Below are 19,800 nucleotides of genomic sequence, written 5' to 3' on the forward strand. Positions count from 1 at the left end.
AATTCCCTGGCGGTCCAGTGGTTAGGACTCGGTGTTTTCACTCGGTGGCCTGGGTTCAATCCAAGGTCGGGGAACTACGATCCCGCAAGCCGCGTGGCGTGGGAAACAAAACAAACAAAAAAAAAGGTGAGATGATTTGGATTCATGGATTAAGAGGTAATTTTTAAAAAATAAAAATAAAAAAATAAAGGAGGCAGAGAGTGGCAGGTCTGGCTATGTTGAAAGGCTTCCTGAAGGAGGGGTAAGGAAAGCTGAGCATCAAAGCATGCATAGGAGGGGGAGGGGCAAGATAGGGGGAGGGGGATAAGAGGTACAAACTGCCATGTATAAAATAAATAAGCTACAAAGATATATTGTACAACACAGGGAATACAGTCAATATTTTATAATAACTGTAAGTGCAGTACAACATTTAAAAATGGTGAATCACTATGTTGTACACCTGAACCTTGTATATATCTTACGTCAACCATACCTCAATTAAAAAAAAATTTTTTTTTACAAAAGCATGCATAGGAATCCAGCACATACAAAGGAACAGGTATGTCAGTCCAGGAAAAGAGTTTCAACCTACGAAGGATTTTTACGGGCGATGAAGCCTAAATTGCAGATGAAGGCCAGGCCTTAGGAGCTGGGGAGCCTTTAAATGCCAGGCTAGGGCTTTTGGATTTGGGCCTAGGGAACAACGGGTCTTCAAACTTGTTCAGAAGCTGAGCACCTGGCAGCCTCTGAGCTCTTCATGGAATTCCACAAGTGACAGATCACGCTTCACTCCAGGACAGTGTTAGTGTGAAGGAACACATGGCCATTCTCCGTCTGCAGTATGAAACCATCCCACAAGCAAGCATGCTGTGAACAAAATATGTCCTCCAATCAGACAGGATCAGTCTCTTCCAAATATTCCCATTAGCAGTTACAGGCCGTTTGTTTCCTACTCCTCAAGGCCTGTGTGCTAGCATACAAGCCCAAGTGCCATCTTTTTTCAGAAAATGTAGGGAAAAAACAACTTAAAAATGGACAACATTCTGAGAATTTACTTTTTCACTTCAGATTGGGAAGAGGCTTCTTATAATCTAAGGGGCCCAAGGCGATGCCACAAAGAGCAGTGTCCTCCCTGAGTCTCCATCTGACAAGAAGGGGGTGGGGACAGAAGCATCACCTGAGACCAAGTTTTGGACACACATTCAGTCCAGTCTGGTCATCTTCACATTTCCTGGGCTCTCCAGTTAATGAAAGGGGTGTGCGGGTGGCCCTTTCATCCATGCCCACAGTTCTAAGCAGCACAGAAAGTACCTCAGAGTGGGACCATCGGCTTCTGCAAAGGCCAGGAGTCAGTGTGAGATGTTGACAAGCCATTCTTGTGCAGGGTCCTGGAGTGAGCGCGATATTCACAGTGCTGACATGACTGACAGCCTCAGAGTGCCCCCAGATGCTGCTCTCCTCCCCTAGGGCTCACCGTCGGCCACCTTGGGCTCCTGAGGCCTCCCAGACTTCTCACCTTCAGCCTTGGAAGAAGATGAGTACCTTCGCCCCTAGGTCACCTGGCCAGGAATGGGCAGCACCCTGTACCCAGGATGTGGGCTTCTATGAGCTGGCAGGGGCATGGAATCCTTGGAGAGTCTGTGTGTCGTGTGCCCAATGCCTGGGGGAGCTGAGAGGTCACCAGGAGCCGGATGTAGTAGCCACCAAACACTGCCAGCAGCTGCTGGGCCATTTCCTGGAAGAGGTAGGGAAGCAGAGTGAGGGCCATAGAAAAGTATCTAAAGCATGAGGGGTACGCCAAGTGGTCCTTGCACCCCTGGACCAGCAGTAATGCCCACTAGGAAGAACCCGGCAAGGCCCTCACCCGGGACAACTGCAAGATGCCTGAATCTGGTCTGGAACTCCAGCTCTCAGGCTCTGTGGAGCTCCTGCAGCCTCAGTTTCCACATCTCTGAGGTGGTAACCTAACTGCTAATAGGTGATAATAACATGCACAAAAAAGCTAGGGAGCCTCAAAGCACTAGAGGAATTACCATTGGTTTATACCAGCCCATCGTGCACACACACACACACACACACACACACATTTCTCCAGTTTCAAGTGTCTGTGACTTTGTAAAGTACATGACATCAAGGTAATGCACTTGAAGAAAATCACCAGTAAATGGAGGCATGGTTGGGGGAATACCCCTCTGACGGCAGGATTCTTCAAGTCATACACAGCAGTACCTGCTGGATTTCTTCAGACAGTACTCCTATATTAAAAGTGCTTATCAAAACTGGATTTAGCACAGAAAGACAAATACGGTATGATTCCGCTTATATGAGGCACCGAGAGCAATAAATTCATAGAGACAGAAAGTAGAATGGTGGTTTTCAGGGGCTGGGTAAGGTAAAAGAATTTGTATTTAATGGGTATGTTGTTTCAATTTGGGAAGATGAAAAAGTTCTGGAGGAGGGTGTAGTGATGGTTGCACAACGATGTGAATGCTCTTACTGCTACTGAATCGTACACTTAAAAACAGTTAAGGCGGTGCATTTTATACTATGTATATGTTACTGCAGTGAAAAAAATTAAAAAGTGAAAAAGAGGAAAAAAAGTTTTTTAATTGTATTTAATGCATGCTCTTAACACATCTGGTCTCTAAAGTTCCATCCACCTGTCTGGCAGTTGGGATTCCAGCAAAGATGCTCCAGTTTCTTTTGTGTGGCACGGAAGTCTTTCACAGTACTTGTGTCCAGTCTGAATGTAATGAAGTAAAGTGTGGGTTACACCCAGCCTGTTCACGTCAATACAGTTAGGGATCAAGAATAGGCTTTTAAGTCAAAAGGGCCAAATGGGAATGTCAGCTCAGCCACCCTGGGATGGACCCTGAGCGAAGTCACTTCACCTTGCTTAGCCCACTTCCTCATCAGTAAAAGACAGAAAATCACAGCACCTTTCTGGTTAAGCTGGAGTGAGGACTAAAGGCACTAATGGATAGAAAGCCCAATACCTAATTCGCAATAAATGGCATCAATATCACTACCATTATCGTTATTCAAAAAGCAGAAATTCCACCTAGCTCTGTAGGATCCGTGTTTCCTTGGAGTCATCCTTTGTGCTAGAAAAATGTTGAAAACGTCAAACAGCCTACCACTTACTAACTCAGATTGGTCTTCCCGCCCATTTATTCTAAAATTGATAACATAAGAAACAAAGAACTGTGACAAGAGATTGGCCTCCTGAGAATCATAGGACTGGTTTCTGCCTTGGACTTGGCCACATTCTCCCTTGTTCTGCGACCTTGGGTGAGTCAGCTGACCTCTTGGAAGCTTATTTCACCCATCAAGGAAGAAGGGAAAATAATCTATACTTCAGAGGATATGCTAAAGAATTTTATGCATGATAAAAACCTGTGAAAATGAAAGAGGTCATTATAACTATTTCTCCGCCTCTTGCACACACTGGGTTCCTCCTGAAATATGACAGTCTGGCCCAGGTTGAGACTTGGGCATTGCTTGTATTTTCCTTTGCTATTTTATAAGGGCAGCTACTTTAAAAACATGTGCACACACACTGAGACTTGATATTCATGACAGGAAATTGTAGTACTATTGGTTTGAACGAATTTGAAAAAATAATTTAAAAGACCCATCATAGTTAATGAGCTATTTCACATAAACCCAGACATGCATGCACAAGAAAGAACGTGATCTCATCAATCTTTTCAGCTCTTTGAAGAGATTAACATTTTCTCTCATAATGGTCCTATTTGCAGGTCCCCCCACTCCTCATCCATACAAAAGGGAAAGTCTGGGCTGGTTTGGACCTTTAATCCCCAAATCTATTGGCTAAAAAGAAAATGCAAGTGCTCTCCTATATCACACCCTGCCGCCGGTTGCCCCTCACTGCATGTGTCCCAGACAGTGGGCCTGTCCTCGTGGTGAGAAGAGGGTTGCACAAGCCGCAAACCACATTACCAGACTTCTGGTCTACTAGCTCTTGACCATACCCAACAGACAGCTTGGGTGGCAGGACCCAACAGAACTCCGGAGCAGGAGGAAAGAATTCAACAGAGATGCATACAAGATTTAAATATCCAACTGCGATTTAAGGAGATGGATGGAGAGATGATAGATTGATTGATAGATTTAAAAATGACCCAAATATTCACCAACATGTTCATGGTTAGGTAGGCTATGATCCATCAATATGCAACTACATATCCAATAGAACTACACAAAAGAATACCAAGATATTTTTTAAATGGGGTGCAGGGGCACCCAATAAGTATAAAATGATTCCTCTAAGCTATCTTTTAAAGTGCTGGGGTAAGGAAAAGAATATTGAAAACTAGTAGGCTAGAAGATGTGTATGGTCCCTACCAACCCAGTAAAGGCATGTCCCCAGGAATCTAGAACTTGAGAGCCCCACACGGACTCTATGCAAACACCTGGTGGGGGAGGAGGGGACCTGACTGGCCCAGGTGCTTGTTACCTCCGGCTCAGCCTCAGGAATAAGCTGGCGAAGCTCGGTCTGCATGAGTGGCCTCTCCGAGGGACGAGGACTGCTGGGCAGGAGAGGAGCTTCCTCCAGGAGGTTCTCCGGCCCCTCGGCCGCCGTGGGGCTCACCCCAGTCTCCATGACAACCCACAGCTGGCTCAATCTGCTTCTCAGCAAGGACTGCAAAGGAAACAGAGAGGGGCTCAGTGGTGTCCTAAGTTAGGCGGATGGAGGATGCCGGGTGGTTCCCTGAGCCGCAGACCCACATAGGACGGATAGACCGTCTACAGACTCAGATGCTGACCTCAGGAGACTCTGGAGAGATCAGATAATTCCTGCAAAAGTATGGTCAGAAGCACTTTTCCTTCCATGCTCTCATCTGCTCCTCAAAGCAGCCTGGGACGTGGGAATCTTTACCCATATGTTGCAGATGAGCAAACTGGAGCTCAAAGGAATTGCCCAAAGCCACACAGGAACCAATGGGTCCAGATCAGGGCTAAGCCACAATCCTGACTTCAACACCAACTACAGCACTTGTGGAGGCCCGAAAATGGATCCCGGGGAAGAAGCACAGGGCTCGAGGAGAGGCGAGCTGGGCTCCAAACTTAGCATCACCAACCAGCTATGCGGCTTCTCAGAGCCTCAGTCTCCTCCTCTGTGGAACTGGAGCAAACTCTCCCCGTTCCTTCTCAAAACATTCAGGATTTCAAACAAGTGAAAGTCATCTAAATATACGGTATTTTCCTCTGCCAGAATCTTTATTATTGTTGTTGTTATAAATGAAATATATTCTCACTGTTATTTATTATTATTATTATTATAGATAAAATTTATATTCACTGTAGAAAATGTGGAAAATGCAACTAGTTAAAAAGGAAAAGAGGACTTCCCTGGTGGCACAGTGGTTAAGAATCCGCCTGCCAATGCAGGGGACATGGGTTCGAGCCCTGGTCCAGGAAGATCCCACATGCTGCGGAGCAACTAAGCCCGTGTGCCACAACTACTGAACCTGCGCGCTAGAGCCCGCAAGCCACAACTACTGAGCCCACGCACCACAACTACTGAAGTCCAAGCACCTAGAGCCCGTGCTCTGCAACAAGAGAAGCCACCGCAATGAGAAGCCCGCGTACTGCAGTGAAGAGTAGCCCCCGCTCGCCGCAACAAAGACCCAACGCAGCCAAAAATTAAATATAAATAAATAATTCTATTTTTAAAAAATTCTTTAAAAAGGAAGAGAAAAACAGCCATAATTCCCTAGGCAAAAACAGCCATAATTCCCTAGGCAAAAACAACCATTATTCCACAGAGGTATACTTACTTCCAAGTAACTTTTCCTTAGACATTTGTTCCAACGCTGAGGTAATGCAATCTATACAATCTAGCCTCCTGGTTTATTTTTTGTTTTTCACTTAAGGTATCTCACCTCTTGGCTCGTCTTCATTTCTCGAACATGGTCGGACAAAAACTGCACACAGGTCTCCAGGTCGAAGTAGACAAACCAGAGCTGGGGAGAGAAGCAGCCATGACTGCTGATGCCAAAACCCACCAGACCTCGAACTCTCCATCTCTGAGACGGGCCTCACCTCCTGCCTCCTCGCTGGAGACTTGCCCTTCTGGGGATGACCAGATTCATCCCAGTCTCCGGCGTGAGCATGCCATTCTGCTCTCTCCCACAGTCCCCCCCGCACGACGGGGTCTGGTAGACAAGTGGCTTCGTGTGCAGATTTGGAAAATGTCAAACCCTGTGCCTGCTGGGGGCCCACCTGTACCCACACCCTGGGCCCCTCACCAGCTAAGAATGCGGACGTGGTGCTGAGATTTATCAATCCTCCCAGGCAGAGCCCAGCCAGGCTCAGGCACCCTGGGCCTCAACCAGCCCAGCTGTGTCCCAGACCCACTGTGTGACCTCTTTCTAGTCACTTCAGATCTCCCCATTGCCTTGGGGCCAAGAAAACAACCATGCCAGGAGGACAAGACCCTCAGCGTCTGACCTGCCTCCCCAGGGACCTTGTCTGGGTACTGAGGGCTCGAAACAGAGGAGGCCCCATCTCTTTGCTGAATAAATGTTCAATGAGGAATGTGGCTTGGATGGTCTCCGAGCTTCCCTTCCAGCCCCGCCTCGTGGAGGTTCTAGGCTGCTGGTTACCACCCAGAGAGGAGTCTCCAGAAAGAAACACTGGAGCAGAGAGGAAGGAGGGGCTGCCGACGCCATCTACGTTAGCAGACTCCGGGGGACACTGCACAGACTGGGAGAGCCCAGCCCCGAAGTGGGTTCACTGGAGAGGTCACTCCGAGACACAGTACCTGAATCACACTCTGGCAGCCTTCCACCGTGTCTGTCACCCCCAACAGCACCCGGTGTCTCAGGAGGGCTCCGTTGGCAGCCGCCAGCCTCAGATCCGTGTTGGCGTTGGCCTGTAAGACAAACGCCAGCCCCATGGCCCAACCTCCATGCTGCCGGAGAGCTCTTGGGCCTGAGCAATAACCACACACTGTCCCTCCCCGAGACACCACGGAACAATCCTGGTCTCCGAGACACATCCATTGTCTCCCCTATAAAACAGACTGTGGCATTGTTGGGACAATAAATTCAACAGTGTCAGAGAGCTTCGGGTGAAGCCCAGCTCTGCTACTTCCCGGCGGTGTGGCCCTGGACAAATGTGTCCCTTCTGAGTCTTGCTTTCTTCAGTTGTTGAAGAAGGATAAAAAGCATCTCCGGCCCTTAGGAACATGGTGAGATTGAACTGAGATTGTGTGTGTGACGCACTTAACCGGGTGCCTGGGACACAGTCGGGGGCCACACATAACTGAGGGAGGAGGCGGTTGGAGACCTTTGAGCATCGATTGTGGGAATAAAGCACCTACTTTCCATACTACCTAACCCAGTGACTGGCCCTCGGAGGGGGGCTCTGGGAATCCATCTCCTTCTTTTCCCACCAGAACCAACTGACGCCATGGATGACAAAGTAGGTGCTAAGCAGATTGGGCAGGAGAGGACAGGAAGGGTGACAGGACCCAAACCTCTAAAAGACCCTACAAGGACTTTCAGATCCAATTAGAAGGCAACCTAATCGAGGACAATGGTCCCCAAAACAGGAAGGACCCCTGTAGGGAGCTTCTGAATGTGTGAGAAGGCCCTTACGGTTGTCACAGGCACAGGACAGGCAATGCTGGCATTTAGGGATGAGGACCAGGGATGCTAAACACATGCCTTCCACTGTAGGCCACGTCCCATGACAGAGAATCTTGCACGTGGAAGAACTGTCCCCCAGCCTACCTGAACCCTAAATGTCCCACTGGACACGAGCACATGTGAAAAACTCTCTTCATAATTCTCTGACTGGCCAACCTAATTCCATTTTACATATAAACCTAAAGTGTTTTGTGAATAGGTTTTAAAATACATTGAATTTTCCAGGAATCCCACTAAAGGCACACCTTGTTTATTGCATTTCGCCTTATTGCGCTTTACAGATACTGCCTTTTTTTTTTTTTTTTTTTACAAACAATGTTTGTGAAAGTCCTGAGTCGAGCGAGTCTGTTGGCGCCATTTTTCCACGAGCGTTATTTTTTTTTTTTTTTTTTTTTGCGGTACGTGGGCTTCTCACTGCTGTGGCCTCTCCCGTTGCGGAGCACAGGCTCCGGACGCGCAGGCTCAGCGGCCATGGCTCACGGGCCCAGCCGCTCCGCGGCATGTGGGATCCTCCCAGACCGGGGCACGAACCCGTGTTCCCTGCATCGGCAGGCGGACTCTCAACCACTGCGCCACCAGGGAAGCCCCACGAGCGTTATTTTTTAACTAAGGTATGTGCACTGCTTTTTTTTAGACATAGTGCTTTTACACACTTAATAGACTACAGTATAGTGTAAACATAACTTTTATATGCACTGGAAAGCCAAAAAATTCATGTGACTCTCTTTATTGTGATATCCGCTTTGTAGCAGTGGTCTGGAACCAAACCCACAGTATCTCCAAAGTCTGCCTGTATTATAAAAATCAAGGGGTGATTATATTTTGTTTTGCCTAGAACTTTAGCAAGGGTGCTCACCCTTTCAGAAACCCCTATCACCAAGATTTCAGGTCCTGACTCCATCTCTTAACTACCTATATAACCCTGGGCAAATTAGTCACCATCTCTGCCTCCACACCCTCACGTCCAAATTGGAGATAACACCCCCTAATAATAAGGGCTAGAATAAGGATGAAATGAGTTAATCCACATAGGACACCTGGAAGAATGAACACTCGATATATGTCACCTAGTAATATCTTTATGATGACGATACTGAACTGAAGACACCATGTTTTCCACGGTACCATGTTGGCCACAAACGAATATTTTTAGGAATTTTCAACATACCCTAGTGATGTGTTTTACTCTCTAGGGGATAAAAGACAGAGTCTTGCCTGCCTTCATAAGCCTTCTGATCTTGAAAAAGGCTAATAATGACCCAAACAAGGGGAAAACAAGGCAGTGTGTACAAATGCTGAGGCTCTCAAGGATGCTATGTGATGCGGGTAGGACACAAACAGTAAGAGTGACAATGGTCAGGAAGGGGGATCTGCATGGTCCTGAGAGATGAGGGATCCGAGGATAAAGAAGTCCTTGAGCTGAGGCTCAGAGGAAGACCTGAGCAAGGCTGTGTGACCACAGACTAGTTACTTAACCTCTCTGAGCTTTGCTTTCACCACTAGTGAAGAGTAAATAATCATAACAGTTGATACATAGTGAGCATTTATGTAACACCAAGTAAGATTATAAGCACGTTGCATGTATTAAGTCATTTAGTTCTCCCAACAATCCTAGGAGGGAGCTAAAATTATTATCCCATTGTACAGATGAGAAAACTAAGGCCCTGAGAGGTTAAATAATAAATCACCCCAGGTTGCAGGGCTAGCAAGTGGCAGAGGTACCCTGCCTCCTTGTGAGGCTGTCATTGGGCATGGATATCAGGCCCCAAACACAGAACACATAATAAGTGCTCGTTAAACGACGGTCATATGAGAAAGTAAGGATCCTGGAGGGGATCAACAAACAGTGATGACAGAAGGGCCATTATGTACCTGGGGCCTCCACGCTGCCCTTACGCGTAAAGATCCAGGGTCTTGTTTGTCTCTGTGCCCTGTGCCTAGCACATCTTCTAGGCACTTGCGGAGGCTTCATAAATGCCAGCTGAATAAGGAAGAAAGGGAGGAAGGAGGCAGAGAGCCACGGCAGGCATTCCCTGAACTGCCTCCCTGAAGCACCTGCCAGGTGCCAGATATTTTGCTTGCTCCTGATAACGCAGGGCACTTTGCTTCTTCCCCCTCCCCAAGAGAAGGTTCTTGCTACAGAAGCAGCCAGCTCCACTGATTTTTTTATAGGCCAAACACAGGGGCCATGAGAGCTTCACAGAGCCCAAGGGCAGCATTATTCTGTCAGCCTCATCGCAAAGCCCAACAAAGATCCTTTCAGAATGATTAAGCCATGAAGTTCCTATTTGTCCCTGTGAGCACAGGCACTAAATGGAATTCATACCCCCAAACCCTGACCACATTTCCCAATGTCGCGCCCTCTCCTCCTGAGTGAGGCAAGAGTGGAGTGTTTGCTAAAGATCTCAAAGCCCAGCTCTGTGCCAGGTGCTGGGGGAGCTTCTGAAGCAGCTGGAAAGACAGTGGAGGGGTGGTTGCCAGAATAAGGGTCCCCCAAGGATGTGTAAATCCTACTTCCCAGAACCTGTGAATTTATGTTACTTGGCACAGAAAAATTAAGAGTGTAGATGGAATTAATGTTGCTAATTAGTTAGCCTTAAAATGGGAAGATTGTCCCAGATTATTTAGACAGCCCAATGTAATCACAGGGGGCCTTGAAAGTAGAAGAGGGAGACAGAAGACTCAGAGTCAAGAATGCGAGAAGGACTCAACCCACCACTGCTGGCTTTGAAGATGGAGGAAGGGGCCATGAGCCAAGGAACGCAGGTGGCCTCCAGGAGCTGGAAAAGACAAGGAAACAGATGCCCCCCCTAGAGGCTCCAGAAAGGAGGCAGCCCAGCCCTGTCAAACTTTTAAACTACAGAACTGTAACACAACACATTTCTGTTGTTTTAAGCCACTACATTTATGGTTATCTGTTACAGCCACAGAACACCAATACAGTTGGGTATTGACTGAGAAGATGGCTTGGAATCTGAGCGTCCTGGCCTTGAATTTGAGCTCTGCCATTTATTAGCAGCATGACCTTGGACTACTTCTTGGGCCTTTCGGAGCCCCGGATTCCTCACCTGCAAAATGAACGTAAAAGCCTCTACCCAGAGATTTACTGGGGGGTTTAATGAGTTAATGCATGTAAAGCATTTAGTAGATGACCTACCACATATGAAGTGCTCAACAGTAACAAAAGACAGATGTTGAAGAAGCAGAAGACAATTAGCAAACCATACATTAAGCCAGGGGGTATCGATCTCCTTTGTGAATGAGATCAGGAATCAGAGGGTTCAGTCTTTGAAGCTCCACTCTGCCACTCAGAGTGGGATTGGGACAAGTTACCTAAACTCCCTGATCACCCAACCCATTCTCTGCCTCAGAGGTCGTTACTGGGGTTAAATGAGATACAACTGTCAACCAAGCACCAGGTAGAGTCCATCCACCTCTCCCCAGGTACCCCATGCTGTGAGGTGGGTCCAGGAAATACCCTCGCTCACAGGGCCGTGGCAAGCACCCAGGCAGAGGAGGTGCATGGAAGGGTTCAGTCGCCTCAAAGTGCCATCCTCCCCACTCCCAGACTCTCTCAAAACACAGCCTGCTTCCAGAAAAACAACCCACAGGCATTAGAGAGAAAAACAGAAAGGATTTAACCACATGTGTGATTTGATTTCTTTTAGTCACTGGGCACATGGGCCAGGGTGAATTTTCATGGTTGGGGAAATTCATTGAAGCAGGTAAAAGAAAAATCTGACTTGGGATTATCCTGTCCACACAGCCTTTCTGGAGGGAGCGTGGCTGGAGTCCCCGGATGTCTTACCTTCCTCTGGTGTCTCTCGAAAATGAGCACAAGAGTCAGGGTCAGGCTCATGGCAGCCAGGGTCACGAGCAGCACACCCACCCAGTGGTTCCCCAGGGCGAACATCTGGCTGGTGGAGTAGATGTTGGCCCATACCACCACGTAGAACACCTGCAAGAAGCCAGAGAAAGGGCACGGTCAGGAACACCAGTCCTCAAACGAAGCAGCTCCATTCCAAGGGACACCCTCTGGCCACTTCTGATGCCCTCCATGGATGCGCGAGCTCACAAGGCCAGTCAGAGGCTGATGGGGACGGGAGATTGGGGTGGTCTGTGAGAATGGGCCCTTGTTCCTTGTTCAAAAGCAAAGGGAGAGGCAAGGGGTTAGAATAGCTACTCCAAATCCTTGCTTACTCTGAATTCAAATAAAACAGAAAAGGGCAGGGGGCTTGGGAGTGAGATAAATTTGAATCAGAAAGCCCACGTTGATCCTTCAACAGCTAGGTGGCCTTAGACAAGTTGTTGACAACTCTCTGGGCCTCAGTTTCCTCATCCGTAAAATGGGGATAATAATACCTACTTCACAGTGTTGTTATAAGGGTGAATAAGATAACCTATGTAACAGCCTAGCACTTCTTAGGAAATCAGTAACTGCCAGTGGCCATCCCTTCCGCTCCCAGAAGCAGGACATGGGAGTCAAGAGTGCTTTTTGACCATTTATACATACAGAGGAGTGGCAGGTCACAGCGGTTAAGAGCACATATGCAGAAACCAGAATGCCCGGGTTCCAACACTGGCTGTGCCATATTCTGTATGCCTGTGTGTGTTTACGTATATATATAGGTGTATACATATGTTTATATGTATACACACACACATATATGACTAGAGCTGAAATAGACCAATCTGTTGAACAGATGGGGAAACCAAGTCCCAGAGAGGAGGAAAGTCTTGACAAAGCCAGACACTGAGTCCAGAGCCTCAGTGGTGGGTCTACAGATTCCCAATCCCCCAGCTCTGCCCTTAATAAACCCTGCCTCCCATCCTCTGCATGGAGAGCTGGTTACAACTCTCCCCCATGAATTTCCTCTTATACCAAACCCAGGTCCGGGTGTACTGCTCTCTCCCAGGCAGCCCAGCCACCAGCCCCCAAACCCGTGACCCACACCAACAGGCTCCAGCGCACTGTGCCGAATTCAGCAGTGCCTCAGAGGCCTCCGTCTCTCTTACCACAGCGAAGGCCAGCCGCATAGGCCTCGAGTTGTAGATGATGTATCTTCTCACTTGGGGCTCCAAGAGGGCACTCTCAGCCAGGCTCCTGTACTGCTCAGCCGGGACCTGCTTGGCCACCCAAGGGAAAGAGACCCGTCAGCCACGGAGAACCACATCCCACTCCTTCCCACCAGCAGGGGTGTTGTGGCCAGTTCACGTGGCTATCACGTGGAAGGGGGATGAGGTGCATTCCTGGCTGCCCCCAAAGGCAGAATGGGGAGCATGGAGCACGGCGTGGCAATCACAGGGTGCAGCATCCAGCTCAGAGAAGGACAGGCACCACTGGGGAGGTGGGACAGCTCGAGATCCAGGAGGACGTCCAGGAGAGGGATCCCTGTAGCCCAAGGCTCAGCACCTCACAGCAGACCCAGGATAGCCGAATGGTTAAGGTGCAGGGCATGGAGTCAGCCAGCCCCGGGTCTCCAAACCTTGGCCCTGCCCCTCATGTGCTGTGTGACCTGGAGCAAGTAACCCCACTTCTCCTCAGTTTCCTCCTCTTTAAAATGAGGATAGGGACTTTCCTGGTGGCGCAGTGGTTGGGAGTCCACCTGCCAGTGCAGGGGACCCGTGTTCACGCCCTGGTCCGGGAGGATCCCACATGCCGCGGAGCAGCTAAGCCTGCGCGCCACAACTACTGAGCCTGCGCTCTAGAACCCGTGCTCTGCAACAAAAAGAAGCCACCACAATGAGAAGCTCCCGCACCACAACGAAGAGGAGTCCCTGCTTGCCGCAGCTAGAGAAAGCCCGGGCACAGCAACGAAAACCCAATGCAGCCATAAATAAATAAATAAATAAAATTTTTAAAATAAATAAATAAAATAAAATGAGGATAATCAAAGTACCCCTTGTAGAGGTGATAGGCATATTAAATAAGATAATACATATACAATATTTACAATAAATACAATAAATATACATATGGTATGTAGACACATATTATCTGGACATCTTTGGGGGCCTCTGTTCTCTTACTTAGATAGATATGTGTGCCTAAGTGTATGTGTACACAAGCCCGGTGCTGGTTCCGTAGTGAACACTTGATACACAAGTGTTATTCTCAAACCGTACCATCGATAACTATCAATACAGTCCAAGATACTGAAAATTCACATCTTCCTGCCCAAACAAAAAATGTCATAGAGCAAAGGTCCTATGAGAATGGATTGCTTAAGAACACAGAACTTAATCATTAGAGATATTTAGGAACATGGTAGAACAAGATGTAAACTGTTCATCAGTTAAGGAAACCCAATCTGAAGACAACTGTTTAAGAAAAATGTCCTTTTGTACAAAGGCTGAAAGGAAGCGTGAGAAGTAAAACCAGCTCATGTGCTGATGTGGGGTGTCATGTGTGATGTGTACTGTCAACTTGGAAAGTTTCCCTTTAATGGTGATAAAATGTTGTTTTAAACCATAATGCAAGGAGTAAACTCTCGAGTCTTCAGGGTAAAATTAGCAATGTAGCTTCCTCAGCCATAAATAATCCTCCCTGGGCAGTGAAGATGAAGGCCTAATCATGCTGGAGGATTTGAGAAGGGCAAGAACCACACCTGTGGGAACTTAATAGCAATACCACAATTTATTGAACATTTACTATGTGCCAGGGCCAGCGCAAGTGTTCCTCGAGCACTACTTCTCTTAATCCATACAAAAACCCTGTGTAATAGGTATTAATATTAACCTCATTTTACAGATGATGAGACTGTGGCTCAGAGAGGTTAAGTCACCTGCCTAAAGTCACCCAGGCAGTAAGCAGCTGAGCTGGATCTGCATCCAGATCTATGAACCCCCGTGAAGCCTATGCCTCAAATCACTATGCTTGAAGGTACTGCATTATCATCTAATGAATTCACACACCCTTCCCTTTGCAGAAGCAGTTCCTTCTCCTAAAATGCCCTTCCTCCTGTCCACCCAGCAAACTCTTTTTCCTTCAAGAGCCCAGATCAAGTATCTGCTCCTCTGCAAAGCTTTTGTTAGAATGAATAAAGGAAAGCTCATTTATACTGCAGTTGGGAAGGCCAGAAGGAGGTGCTCTCATGCCCTACCACTCATTGTCATCTGCAGACTCCAAACACGAAGAGAATCACCTTGCATCTCCAACAGGAAGAAGGTCGGTTTCTGCCTTTTACTACCTCAGCAGGAGGAAGATTTTCTCCTCGCCTGGCAACAGCCCAGCCAACCAGAGGCTGTCACAGCTCAGCCAATGAAAAGCCACTACACTTCGAACCCCAGTTTCCCCCACTGGCCTCCTTGTTTATAAGAGCCCCTCCCAACTTCTCTTTTACCTCTATAAAAGAACAGTTCTTTCCTTTGTTCCTCCAGACTTGCCCAGTTTTTACTATAGCATGCCTGTCCCGAATTGCAACTTTCTGCTATTACCGAATAAACCCATTTTGCCAGTATAATAACGGGCTGCTTTAGTTTTAAGGCGGACACTTTCATAACCACTGCTCCCTGAGCTGAGTTTATCATTTTCTCCTGTGAATGTCTTCAATGTCTTGTGCATCCCTCTACTGCAGCATTTATACCATACTGTTCTGCTTTACCTGACGCATGTCTATCTCACCCACTGGGCTCTGTGAGCAGTGTGACACCAGGCACGGGGACCTAGCCACCTCTGTAGTACTCAGTGACCGCCTAAGTGGCCAGCACAGGGTGGACGTCCCAAAACACACATCTGTTAAGTAAATTAATTGGAAGGAGAGGACATCTTCCTTATATTCCCTACCATGTTGAGCACAGGGTAGGTGTTTAATAAAAATGTTGTGAATAATTGGATGATAGAATAGATAGACGGACAGACAGGTGGATGGATGGATGGATGGATGGAAGAAAAAGTACTAAGGACTCCATAAAGTCAGCGCTCACCTGAATGCCCCAGGTCTGCAGTTGTTCTTCGGCGGCTCCCAGATCGAAGGAGATGGGTGCACAGGTATTGTCAATCCGGAGAACTGTGAGGACCTGGCCGTTGTGGAGCTCTGAAAGCAGACCAGGAGCTTCATCAGGCTGAGCACTAAGGACTTCGGGTGAGCCCAGACCTTGATGGCATCACCTCCTCCAGCCTTGAGAACATTCTCATGGCAAGGAGGGACTTGCCATCCTCCAACTCCTACGGGAGAAGGACTGGACTTGACTGGAAAGCTCCCAGGAGACAGAACTGAGGCCGGAGGCTTTTAGGACATTATTTGAGACCATAAAAGGAAGAACTTCTCAAGAATGTGAGCTCTGTCCACACAAAGTCTGGGAGGTAGTGGGCTCCCCCTCACAAGGGATATTTAAACAGAGATTGAACAACTAATTACATTGAGGAGATGATCCAGCAGACATTTATTCGAGGATGGCAAAGGAAGTGCAACCAAACAACTTACATCCCTGGTGGGCTCAGAGTCTGAGTAAGAGGTAACAATGTGGTAGGCACAACAGTGAACCCCCAAGGATGTCCCCACCCTAACCCCCAGAACCTGTGAATACGGTATCTTACATGGCAAAGGAGAATGGGGGTTGCAGGTGAACTTAATGGTATTAATCAGCTGGCCTGAAATAGGGAGATTATCCTAGATTATCTGGGTGGGCCCACTGTAATCACAAGGATCCTCAAAAGTGGAAGAGAGGGAATTCCCTGGCGGTCCAGTGGTTAGGACTCCACGCTTTCACTGCTGAGGGCACAGGTTCGATCCCTGGTTAGGGAACTAAGATCCCGCATGCCACTCAGCGCAGCAAAAAAAAAAGAAGTGGAAGAGGGAGGCAGCAGAAGAGCCAGGAGGGATGTGACTACGGAAGAAAGGTACAGAGAGATGGAACATTACTGGCTTTAAAATGGCAGAAGGGGACTTCCCTGGTGGTCCAATAGTTAAGAATCCGCCTTCCAATGCAGGGGACGCGGGTTCGATCCCTGGTCGGGGAACTAAGATCCCACATGCCGCGGGGCAGCTAAGCCCAAGTGCTCTAGAGCCTGCGCGCCATGACTAGAGAGAAGCCCGTGTGCCGCCCGCACGCCGCAACTAAAACACGACGCAGCCAAGTAAATAAATAAATATAAAATTTAAAAAAACAAATGGCAGAAGGCTTCAGCAGCCATGGACTGTGGGTGGCCTTTAGATGCTGGAAAAGAAAAGGAAACAGATTCTCCGCTGGAGCTTCCTAAAGGAATGCAGCCTTGCTGACCAGGGTGTCAGGCTGTGAGCGGACAGTCTGGCCAGTGTCAGACTTCTAACCTACAGAACTGTAAGAGAAGAACTGCATTTGCTAAGCCACTGTTAGTGGCACCTGTTACAACAGTCACAGAAAACTAATCCGCTGACTTACGGGCAAGCCCTCCCCAGTGTCTCTGCACTCGCTCAACATTTTAGAAGCATATATTGAGTGAAGTCATAACTCAAAAACACACATCATCTCAGGCTTGTCACAATGGCTATCAAATTTATTCGAGGATGCCCTGCAGGGCTGCAATGAAGCCAGACCAGGAGACCCGAGGGAGGCCAGCTACAGTGAAATCCCCTCGGGTCCAGGGAGGAAGGGCAACAGAAAGAAGCCAAACCAACTTCCGTTCTGAGTAGAGAAACTCTGAACAAAAGGACCGAGATCTCCTTCCATCACGTACAAGGCCCAGGGAGCCAGCAGAGAGCAGCCAGGGCAGCTGCTGCAGGGTAGTCCAGCCCTGAGATTCTAGGATCCCAGCGTTCAGCCACGCAGGGCTGGGAGCTGAATATTTCAGCACGTTTTCTGTAGCTGTTGCTCAGAAAAGGAGGCAGGGCTGAAGGGATTAAACCATGAACATGTTACCTGCTGGCTCAGGGCCCAGCTCGGGGTTAATCCCTGAGTCTTAAAGCAAAATGACTAGCTCTACCTTCCTGGGAATCCCTGGCCCACCCAAACGCTCCTCTAACCCCTCACCCCGTCCATCCCTGGGCCCTGCCACCTGGGCCAACAAAATCTCTCCCAGCTCCGTGCACCCCTTGGTATCTTCACCACAACCCTAGGCCAGGCTCCCTTCACCTCTCCCTGTACCTGCCGTAGTCTCCTAACTGGTTTCTCCAACCTGCTCTTCCTCTTATGATGCATTCACACAGCAGCCAGAGCACAGATCAGATTAATACAAATTCTCTGAGTAAAACTTTCAAGAGCCTCCCAGTCCTCTGGCAAAAACCAACCTCCTTACCAAGCTCCCTCGGCCCTTTGAAGAACTAGCCTCCTGCCAAGCTCACCTTGAAGCCTCAGCCTCACTCTGTGTCTTGCCACCCCAGCCTCCTTAGCCCCTCGGACATGTAGTGTTCTCTCCCACCCCAGGGCCTTTGTGCATGCTCTTCCGGCTCTCTCCCTAGAACACATCCACCCAGCCTCACTCCATTATATCCAAGTCATCATTTGTGTTCCAGCTCATTAATCCCTTGCCCAGGAAGTCTTCCCTGACATTCTAAACTCATAGCAGATCAAATCTGTCTGATAAACCTGCCCATAACTACATGCTCTCCTCCTTTATGCTTATCAAAGATGAGCACATGTGTATGCAATTACTTGATTAAAGTCCACTGTCTCCATCAGACTATATACTCCCACATTGGTTTTGCACATCACTGAATCCCCTGAGCTGGGTTCAGTGCCAGGTGTACAGTAGGCACTAAATAAATGCTTCTTGTATAAATGAGGTGGGGAAAGCACAAGCTAGATGCTTTGGGGTTCAAATGGTAACTCAGCCTCTCTCTAACAGAGCACCTTGAAGAAACAATTTAATCCCTGGCCATCCCCTTAGAGGATGACTATATCCACCGCGGAGGATTTTGCAAATAATTAAGATGATGAAAATTAAGCGCTTGGTGCAAAATGGGTACTGAATGACTGGCTGCTACTGTTGTCATAATTTAAAAGCCAGCTTGTCAAAGCTCCTACGTTACCATAAAGGCACACCAGTTTAGCTGTGTTGGTTTTTACCTTCCCACACCTTGTTCCAGAAAGGATTTAAGGTAGCTTCATAAAATAAAATATGAAAAGATAAAATTAGATTTAAAAATAAGTAAATGAGGGAAAACAGACAAAAAGAAGATCAAGACCAAAATAAAATAGAACAATAAAATGCGATAAGAATAGCTTCCAGGGGCTGATCCCATCCTATGCACCAGGCATGGGCTTAGGCTCACAGTCGTGATTCCATTTAATCCTCCAAGACTCCTAGAAGGTGGAAAACCATTACAATGGAAAAGGAAACTGAACCTCGGAAAGGAGAACCAGCTTGCCTGGTGGTACCAGGGGAAATGAAAGTAAGAAGAGAAGAAGTGAAGAGAAAGGGTAGCATACAAAATGCAGGCAGTCGTGCTGTGCGGAGCCTCAGACCAGCCCTCCACTGCACAGCACAGAGCAGAAAACACACACTGAGCTGGATCCCAGGCATGGAGGTTGTGAACCACTCCCCTAGCCTGGCTCTTTGCACTATGAGGACAGCGTTTGCCTGAGCAATGTGAGGACTTTTCATAGTGTCTCTGTTTCCCTTTCAAACCATGAGTTCCTGGATTCTTGGTAATAATCTCTCTCATCTGCTCCTCAACGTGAGAACTGCAAGTCCTCCACTTAGAAATACTTGTTTTTACATCTAGGCTAAGAAAAAGGATCTAAAAAGCTACCAAAGAAGCGTGTGTGTGTGTGTGTGTGTACAGGGAGCTATAGGGGCAAGAACTGGCTTGCCAAAAACCAGTAGAGCTATATCTTCAAAGAGCTGAAGGTAAATTACTCCATTCCATTTCATTCTACTGGTGTGTGTGTATGTGAACTGCTTTCCTAATAACAGTAGTCATAAAAGGAACCCTTGTTTTTAAGTTTTAAATCATCTAAGAAACAAGCCACAATGCAAAATGCCATCTCCCCTTGCCTATGCCCAGCCACTCATTCATTCATTCATTCATTCATTCAACAAAATACTTATTGAGCATCTACTATGAGCAAAGGGCTTCCCTGGTGGTGCAGTGGTTAAAAATCTGCCTGCCAATGCAGGGGACACGGGTTCGAGCCCTGGTCTGGGAAGATCCCACATGCCGCGGAGCAACTAAGCCCGTGCGCTGCAACTACTGAGCCGGCGCTCCAGAACCCGTAA

The 19,800-nt window shown here is 47.8% G+C and overlaps 1 protein-coding gene across 8 annotated transcripts in view; it reads right to left on the minus strand.

Moving 5' to 3' along the window:
- Positions 1-491: 491 nt before the first annotated feature.
- TMEM268 (transmembrane protein 268) overlaps positions 492-19,800 on the minus strand; it is a 29,839-nt gene continuing 10,530 nt past the window's right edge. For 7 of the 8 annotated variants that reach the window (XM_032635795.1, XM_032635794.1, XM_032635793.1 and 4 more), the window contains 7 exons: positions 15,588-15,697; positions 12,678-12,785; positions 11,470-11,619; positions 6,773-6,883; positions 5,892-5,972; positions 4,463-4,648; positions 492-1,717 (listed from right to left, as the gene is read on the minus strand). In XM_032635795.1, the coding sequence (XP_032491686.1) occupies positions 1,538-1,717; positions 4,463-4,648; positions 5,892-5,972; positions 6,773-6,883; positions 11,470-11,619; positions 12,678-12,785; positions 15,588-15,697 (926 nt within the window). In that variant the 3' untranslated portion in view covers positions 492-1,537. The remainder of the gene's footprint in view (positions 1,718-4,462; positions 4,649-5,891; positions 5,973-6,772; positions 6,884-11,469; positions 11,620-12,677; positions 12,786-15,587; positions 15,698-19,800) is intronic. The other variant, XM_032635797.1, reaches the window with a different exon arrangement.

This window comes from Phocoena sinus, chromosome 6, assembly GCF_008692025.1.
Source record: "Phocoena sinus isolate mPhoSin1 chromosome 6, mPhoSin1.pri, whole genome shotgun sequence".
NCBI lineage: Eukaryota > Metazoa > Chordata > Mammalia > Artiodactyla > Phocoenidae > Phocoena > Phocoena sinus.